We start from the raw sequence: 9,062 nt of genomic DNA, 5'->3' as shown, positions 1-9,062 counted from the left end.
TGAGGTGTCACCAAGCTGATAAAGTCATATACTGTGTTTAATTAGTGTGCAGTCAATGACTGTCTGAAGTCTCTGACCCATAGAAACTTGTTATCTTCCTTGTTGATGCTCTGCCACACCTGTACTGCAGTCATCTTCACCTTGTGTGTTTCTGGGGTTTTCTGCCTTCAGTCTGGTCTTCAGCAGTAAACATCAGTTGGATTGAGGTCAGGTGTCAGATTTGGTCAGTAAAGAACATTTCATTGATTTGCCTCGAAAACCCCTTGATTGCTTTGATAACCCTGCTCCATTAACTGAGGTACTAGTGGATGCAGCTCCGAAGTAAAATGTTACTTTGACTAATATTTAATATATTTCCCCCGTGAAAATCTGTAAGTAACAAAAGGAGTGAGCCTTATGATTTCTCCAAAGCTACAGGGTGTCAGCTATGATTTGTAGAGTGGTGATTGTATCTTTCTTTCTTTCCCGATCCCATCTGTTGTGTTAAAGTGTGCTCGAGCAAGAACATTAAATTCAGCTGTCATCCCCAACTATATAACTAAACAGCCAGACGACATTATTTTGGAGTCTGATCGTATGCCTTTCCTTATCATACTAAAAGAAGGGCAAAGTGTCTCTACTCTACAATGCAAGAATAATGCTGTGTTTTTTAAATTTTATTTCAATGTCCTCTGTGATTAACTGGTAAGGATGCTTTTGACTTTTCGCCTGGGATATGTAGAGAGAGCCTTAATGAAAAATAGGGGGATCTGGTTGAGGAATATTTGAGATAGCACTTGCCCCGAGGTGTTGGTCAGAACACAGTAGACAGAAGACAGGATGCAGCTTTAACTGTTTAGTGACTGATTTATCCTTAATACAATACAGCAGTACAGTAGACCATAGGCGTGTGGTCGGAAATCAGACATAAAATATATATACACATCAGGTTAGGTAGCTGTGTCTGATAATGTACATGGGCTTGACAATAATGGAAGCCCAGTTCTGACATTGATGAAGTTACTAACAATGAATGAACAGACAGCAATGATAATCAAAGTGTACAAATGCTACAAAGCATAGGTATAGTATGATAGTAGGCGTACTATCACTAATAGCAATACCAGTACTACCTACATCAAAGACCTGCTAACTCTGTGGTCAGTCACATTTTAGAATAGGTGTTACATGTGAGTTTCTTAGGAGAAGCTACTGCAATTAGCAATTATACAATCTGATATCCATGAAAATAAACATGATTACACAACTGCGAAACACTGACATGCTGCTTGCAGAGTAGTTGAACATAATGTAATGATATAAGACATGTAATCAGATATCTCGACATGGCTTATCGATTCTGATTTACCAGTCTTAATCAAACAGAGGTACAGCTACCTGGTAAAACTGGTAACTATTTTAATCAGAAGTATGGCAACCCAACATACACACAAAATAACTGCGTCTGTTATCTCCATTGTCGGCTACAAGTCCATTTTTGGTTTCAGTGTTAAGATAACAACATATAACTTACTGGTTGAACATTCATGCACACAATAAAAGGGAATGTCAGTGTTTGTAGCCAATGGTATAAGAGGGGCAGTGCCATTTCCCAGAACAACCGGTCCAAGAACTGTGAGAACCACAGTTCATTACTGTTGGATTGTGTTTCCTGGGGGAGATGGCTGACCACAGAAGGGACATTGATGGTCCACTGTCTGATCTTAAAACCAATGAGAGGAGACCTTCTTGCTTGTCTAGAAACTTCCTTGCTTCTTTTACTGATGCAATGCTCTGTATGCAGTTTTACACGTAAAAACATCTCTCTACTGAGAATTTGATATCTTCACCTTGGCTGCCGTTGTCAATAATGTGCCTTTGGGGGTCGTGCCAAAGGGTAGCACGTGCCACTTATGCATGTGTCAGCTCATGTTTCTTTCTTCAGGTTGCACTGAACAAACCTTAGGAGGGAATAGAATCATTCCCTTTGTATCCCCACTAATGGCCATGCTGTGTTGACAAAAGCACAGAGAAAAACCCCAGGATGAGGGCCCAAGTGCAGATCCAGGGAGGAAAGCATTGTTTAGGTTAGTGCTTTATATTCATAAAAGGAGTTGAAGATGATGCAATTCTTCTGGTTGTGCTGAACCATGTGATGGGGCATAAATCATGGCTCCCCCCACTCTGTCATCTCTGGAGTGGGCAACCACAAGGCCTGCAACTTCAAGCTTCTTGATCTCAGCACTGTTGGGTACGTCATTGTTCTTCAGGAGCCACCTCTCTGTGCTCCTAAGGCTTGGCATCACAGCCTCTGGAGAGGATTGGAGGTGGGGTGCATTCTTCAATCTGAGCAAGGGTGTGGCATTACAAAAAAAATCTCTTCCACATACCGTCTTGCTCTCTAGAATAGCAATGGCTTCTTGGTCCTCCTTTGACAGTGTTTCAAAGTTTTTGCTTCAGATAGGTAGAGTATCTACTTGCCGGGGATGGTCACAGAGATGTTCTGTTCTGGTAAGGTTGCTGGAAGCCAAGAGGCAGTACTGTGGCAACCCTCTGTCTGGGCCATGCAAGGTTCACCCCAACTTGATCTTGATGGCCACAGGTCCCCTGCCAGTCTACTTCGCACTGACGAATTGGTAACCGTGTTTAACAGAGGTATGGCTAGCCAAAATGTAGACACAATAACTGTGTTCAAGACTGAAAAGTCTGTTGCAGTGGTGAATCGAAGGGCACATCAAACCATCACCACTCACTCCCAACATCTTGATTGGCTAGCTAGTTTGAGATGTTAGGACAGTTGTTATGTCAGTATGCAAAATTGACTGTCACTGGCTAGAAATGAGAAGCTTGCTGTTGTCTACCTCTGTCTGAAATCAAGGACCCACCATTTCAGAATTACTTATGAATTTCCAGAAGATAAAAAATACTAGGGTTATTAGTTATCAGCAAATAAGGGGGCAGAGTTTTGTGCACATTAATTTGCTCCCCAAAAAAGTCCCTTTGGATAACAAAATTAATGTAATATAAAGGAACTGAAGAAGAAGTCCTTTCGTAGGCCTAAAACTATTGGAATGTCTGAAATGAAAATACACTAATTTTCTGACACTTTGACCTGCTTCACTGTTTTGTTCTTTGTTTTAGTTCCATTCGCAGGTTTGGTGCTCCGGAAACTCCCCCTCCCTGCTCAGCCAATCAGCAGTATTTAATGCCAGGACTGCTGGTGCACATTATGTGTGGCTGTGAAGATTTCTGAGGTGTACAAGTCACAACATTGTGAGTCTCCCTTTCACACAGTAACCAGTTACTTCTGTCTATCCCTATACACAGATGGGTATGTTTTAGTCTAGAGGGTGATCTACACACAGGGTCTTTAAAACAGCAAGAGTGGAGGGTGTTTCTCTGTTCTAATGCAGCTAAAGCTTTAAGAATGTCAGGCTATTCCAAAAAGTGATTATTGTATCAGAGTTAATCTGGAAATAGTTTTGTTAAACCATTTAATTGAGTTTAATGCTTCACTTATCCATTCTGGGGAAATGTTGAATGTGGCTTGTTGCTGATGGCCAGTATTAATGGTGCAGAACTGATTTTGATACACAGTTGTAGATGTGAATTAGATGTTTGTTTATTTTCATTTTTTTTCTACAGCTTCTCTGTCTGCCTACACAGCCCTAGAACACCATGGGAGGCGCTGCGGTGGATGTGGGTGCAGGGGGGGTGAAGGCTCCTGATGGAGGGTGGGGTTGGGCGGTGCTGTCCGGCTGTTTTGTCATCACAGGCTTCTCCTACGCTTTCCCTAAAGCAGTCAGTGTCTTTTTTAAAGAGCTGATCAGGGAGTTTGGAGTGGGATACAGCGACACCGCCTGGATCTCTTCTATCTTGTTGGCCATGCTTTATGGCACAGGTAGGCTGCTGCTTGTACACACAGTACACACATATAGCAGGAAACACAACAACAGTAGACACTCCTTTTCTAAAGCTAATGTCCATAAAGGGGATTACATGCTGGACTATTACTTGACTGGGAGCAGCAACCAGACAACCAATGGAGACTGAGATATAATATGTAATTAGTGTGGTTTAGAGTTGCTGCTAATCATATTACAAAAATCAATCTTCTCATCTTACACTGCAAGAAAACAATAATTATATTAAGCATATTAATATAAAGCTCCAACTCCTGTAGGTTTTTCCAGGGCTTTCAGCCTCACTTCATTGCTGTCATCAGATGGAGTTTGATGAGTTATTACAGAGAAGGCATCACTTGACCACACATGATGTTTTGACAGGTGTTACAGGTGTGTTAACATAAAGATGAATATGCTATTATATATTATACTGATAGTTATATCATTGTTGTTTATATTGTTTATTTAGGCCTAAATATTTTTTGTTGTAGAGTCCCTCAAAATGTCAGGATGTAACAGCAAGTGGTGGAAGCAAACATGGAAATAAAGATTAAAAACTAGAGTAGAAATAAATGGCCTGTAGCTCTGAAAATTAAAAAAGTGAAAACACTTAAAACTTAACATAACTCTGTTTAAATAAAGTGTTTGTTTCTTGGATAGAAAGTCTAAGCCCCCTTATTGTCACTGTTTTCTAAAAAATACATTTCAACATAGTGATAAGTTAAATTTTGAAAAATATACTTGTTTGCTGCTGAGTCAGATGAGAGGACTGATATCAACCAAGCTGCAGTTTCCAAAACCTTCTAAAGTTACATGATGTCTCTCACACTAAAAGAAGCACCAAACACTGCCTGACTGACTGAGTGTGTTACACTGTGTTCAGGTCCTCTGTGCAGTGTGCTGGTGAACCGCTTCGGCTGTCGTCCAGTGATGATGGTGGGTGGTCTCTTTGCCTCTCTAGGAATGATCCTGGCCTCCTTCTCCACCAGCATCATCCACATCTACCTCAGCACGGGGGTCATTACAGGTCTGACTGTCTGCTGAAAGTTTCCCGCCTTCCATTAGAGTATTGTGACTTCTACCCTCTACTAACAAGGATGAATGAACACACCTACATTATATCACTGTGATGTAAAGTCTCAGCATATTATATATCCTGAAAGGTTACATTAGCAAGTATCTTAATATGTGACATAATATAAGGATACATTCATTTAAAGCCCTATGACTTAAAAACTTGATATTTATCTTAATCTGTGTTTATCTTGGTATAATTGGTATTATATGGAATATTTTCTCTCCTACATTTATTTATGTATTCAAATATGTATTCAGAAGTTCAGCTGAAGCGTATGTGAGTCTTCAGCAGTTAGTTGTAAAAGTGTAGCTCAGTAAGAAAGCCATCAGTGGAAACAAAATGAGGGAATTTTGCATGAAAAATACGGTAAATTTGGAATATATCCACTCAACTTGGCTAACTCAGACTGCTGAAGCCTCATATTACAGTTTGATGCATTTTGAGAATGGATTTTGTTGCCAAAAGTGTTCATTTTTCTTACCTGATGTTGATTTAGTTGAATCTTAGTCTCTAGAATCTTAAGTAATTTCATTTATGTATTAGTTAACTTTTAGACAACAAAAAACAACAACAAAAAGACAGTCTTCAAAAAAGTCAAGTTTTCGTGATTATTCTTGCTTAAATTCCTACCTAAAGCCACATAAAAGATAGCAGACTGAAATTACCATTAGCGTTACATCCACAACCATTGATAATAGTATATTAGCTTACCTTTGTTATAAATGTCAGCGTGCTGGCGCACAGGTAGTCGAGTGGTTAGAGCGCATGCCATATACACAGCCAACCCCGGTTCGAATCCCAATCGGAGGTCCTTTGCTGCATGTCACACCTCCCCCTTCTCCCATGTTTCCTGTCGGTCTACTGATAAATAAAGGTGTCTATGCCAACAAAATCTTAAAAAATAAAAATAAATTTCAGCGTGCTGGCCTGCGTGTTTTTGTAGTTTGTCCCAGTTCTTTTTTGGAGATTATAAATTCACATTGGCACCAAAACAGTGGATCTGGGAGTATTAGAGGGTTAAATGTAAGTTTATAATGGTAAATGAAAGTATAAGAATATAAATCTTTCTTTCCTTTGCTGTAGGTCTAGGGTTAGCCCTGAACTTCCAACCATCTCTGATTATGCTCAACCGCTACTTCAGCGAGAAGCGTCCTCTAGCCAATGGGCTATCAGCCGCAGGTAGCCCTGTGGCCCTGTGCTGCCTATCGCCACTGGGCCAGGTCCTCCAGTACCAGTATGGCTGGAGGGGGGGCTTCCTCATCTTGGGTGGCCTTCTACTCAACTGCTGTGTGTGCGGGGCACTAATGAAGCCTTTGGTCCCCCCCAAGAACCTCAAGAACAAGGACCTGGAACAGGACAAAGAAGAGGAAAAAGAGGGGGCAGAGGAGAAAACAAATAAGCCCAAAGCCAAACTGCTGGACGTCTCTGTGGTAAACGACAGAGGTTTTGTCATCTACACTGTGGCGGCATCCATCATGGTGCTGGGGCTGTTTGTGCCTCCAGTGTTTGTAGTGAGCTATGCTAAGGAGATGGGCAATGAGGACACCAAATCAGCTCTGCTGCTCACTATTCTGGGCTTCATTGACATTTTTGCACGGCCCACGTGTGGGGTGATCGCCGGACTGAAATGGGTGCGTCCTCGATGTGTGTACCTCTTCAGCTTTGCTATGTTGTTCAATGGAATCACTGACCTGGTTGGGTCACAGGTATGTAAATCCTCTTTATGAACAGAAAAGACCAAATTTAATCCACTGATATACATAGTGATTCTGCTTTCCCTTCAAAGTGCATTTCATATTGTTTCTCAGGCTGATAGTTACACATCTTTAGTGGTCTTCTGCATCTTCTTTGGCGTCTCCTACGGCATGGTGGGTGCACTGCAGTTTGAGGTTCTCATGGCAGTAGTTGGTACTGAGAAGTTCTCTAGTGCCATTGGCCTGGTCCTGCTCATGGAGGCCATTGCTGTGCTGGTAGGCCCACCTAGTGCAGGTCAGTAAGCACCAAAACTACAACATACACATGTTGTACACACAAAAGTACTAGGTAGTCGCCTAAAGTAGTAGGTCTCTGCTGACCGATAGCACAACATACAATTCAGTCTTTCTTGCTTTTTCAAATCTTTATCTGCATGAAATGATGAATGTCTCTAGTCTTCATGGTCCGTGTGGAGTGATGGCAGCAGTCAATTCTGACAAACTGAGTTTTCATTTTTAACTCAAGGGCAATCACATTTTCTGTAGCTAGGCTAAAGTCCCATACTCAAAAGATCTGTCTCTATCTACAGTATTGGACTGTTCAGTATTGACACACTGACGCAAAACCCAAGCAACTACCTGCATGTCACCGAATTTACCTTTCATTCATTATTCAAGAAATTTGACAGACTAATTGACAAGTCTTTTGTAACTACTGTAGGCTGTTTGCAGTTTCTACTTGCATATGTAAATTAGCATGATCTCAACAATGACCAGCTTTGCTTGATGGTATCTCTAGGTGTAGTTCTCCTATTTCATCTTCTCATCTGATTGCTTCTGTCTCTTTCCTTTTTTCCAGGCCGGCTTCTTGATGCCACCAAGAATTATATGTATGTCTTCCTGCTGGCAGGAAGTGAGGTTGTCCTTTCAGCTGTGGTTTTAGCCACTTGTACCTTCCTGTTTATCAAAAATAAGCCCTCAGTGCCAGCAGACAAGCTGGAGAATGTCGAAGTGACGGACAGTGCCAAGGCAGATGTTTGCAGTAAAACCACAGAGGGGAATGATGAAGAGGAGAAAGGAGCAAAAGAAGAACAAGAAAAGGAGACGGTGAAGGACTTGAAGGAGGAAGAGGAGAAAGATAAAGAGAAAGTAGATGAGGTCAGGCCTGAGAGTGTAACAGTGGACTCACAGGAAGTGGAAAGGTTTTTGAAAGAGCCTCAGCAAAATGGTGATGCCGCCACAAATCCTGAAACAAGCCTGTGAGGATGGAGAACACTGGATGAGATTACACTTGCAAGCTATAGTCATTCCTTTTCTAAAAAGGGTTCAGTGGGATAAAGTGATCTTTGAAATGTTAATGAGCACCTTGGATAGTTGTGCTTTCCCCATTGTTCAGTGTTTCATTCGGGTGTTCATGTTTGACCTTTGCGGAGGGGCTGATCCGTGTCACTGCCATATGAAATAGCGAGAGTTATGTATGTCAGCAATATTATATCACTAGATGTTGAAGTGTGGTGGTCAATTGTAGACAATAGGTGAACACAGTTACAGCACTGCCTTGTGAATATAGTTCAATTCAAGAGTCAAGTTTCATTTGAATGTAGCCACCAGCAAATACGGTTAAAGGATCATTTTGGCAATATTATATATTTTTCTTAGTGCCAACAAATCCTATAAAAAGACCAAAACCAACAGTTACTTTTTCCTACAAAAGACCTTGCACACTAGAAAGTGGTACCATGAAGTTCCTATATGCAACTCACGAAAAGGTACTGCTTAAAATCTGACAGTAAGGTAAGGACCACTAGTAAGCAAATCACTAACACACTAGCCAACTGGAAATATACTAGCAATAGTCAGTCACGGTGGTTGTCTGAGTTAGTTAGCAGGCTTACTAACACTTAGTTACTGTAAGACAGTAGGTTTACACCAATTGGCCACTACCATGGCTGGAGGTGGAATTCAAAGTATCTTGGAATGTAAGGCCACTAATGGCCACTAGATGCTGGCTCCAAAAAATCCCCAGCAAAAGCTCCCAACTCTTTCTAAAAATACTGCCTCAGTCATTATAGTTTCAGTCTCTAAATTCACAGCCTATAATAAGTGTGCTGTTGGTCATTTTGGAAATGATTGCTCCAATAATAAGATTTGAAGACTTAAAGTAGCATAAAGTAGCTGCTGTGTGGGTGTTGATTGACACTTGTGATTGACAGTTGGCTCACCTGCTGCTCTCCCCAGCCCCAGGACTCACACTGAGTTAGACTATTGTTGTCATAATATTGTATTATGTTTAATGTTATGATGTTATGATATGTTCTGAGTAAGTAAGTTTCCAGAGCGTAAAAAAAACAACACCCTGCACACCTTATTAGGAAGATCCTGGCTCCAAATGGGAAAGATGGCGAC

The 9,062-nt window shown here is 41.2% G+C and overlaps 1 protein-coding gene across 2 annotated transcripts; it reads left to right on the top strand.

Moving 5' to 3' along the window:
• Positions 1-3,657: 3,657 nt before the first annotated feature.
• On the top strand, positions 3,658-7,919 carry slc16a3a (solute carrier family 16 member 3a). 2 transcript variants are annotated; one of them, XM_062438933.1, is made up of 6 exons: positions 3,658-3,880; positions 4,768-4,911; positions 6,046-6,668; positions 6,771-6,951; positions 7,516-7,661; positions 7,713-7,919. In XM_062438933.1, exons 1-6 carry the CDS (start codon positions 3,658-3,660, stop codon positions 7,917-7,919), a joined length of 1,524 nt encoding a protein of 507 aa, XP_062294917.1. The 2 variants fall into 2 exon arrangements, with proteins under 2 accessions (XP_062294917.1, XP_062294916.1); XM_062438932.1 differs by having other exon boundaries at positions 7,516-7,919.
• The last annotated feature ends 1,143 nt before the right edge of the window (positions 7,920-9,062 follow it).

Source organism: Scomber scombrus, chromosome 18 (assembly GCF_963691925.1).
Source record: "Scomber scombrus chromosome 18, fScoSco1.1, whole genome shotgun sequence".
Classification (NCBI taxonomy): Eukaryota; Metazoa; Chordata; class Actinopteri; order Scombriformes; family Scombridae; genus Scomber; species Scomber scombrus.
This window is presented reverse-complemented; position numbering and strand designations above follow the sequence as displayed.

Bases quoted from the DNA above. Each gene is read 5' to 3' on its own strand.
- slc16a3a (XM_062438932.1), top strand. From the start codon at position 3,658: ATGGGAGGCGCTGCGGTGGATGTGGGTGCAGGGGGGGTGAAGGCTCCT. The intron at 3,881-4,767 runs GTAGGCTGCTGC...CACTGTGTTCAG, and splicing joins GGCCATGCTTTATGGCACAG to GTCCTCTGTGCAGTGTGCTG. The intron at 6,669-6,770 runs GTATGTAAATCC...ATTGTTTCTCAG, and splicing joins CTGACCTGGTTGGGTCACAG to GCTGATAGTTACACATCTTT.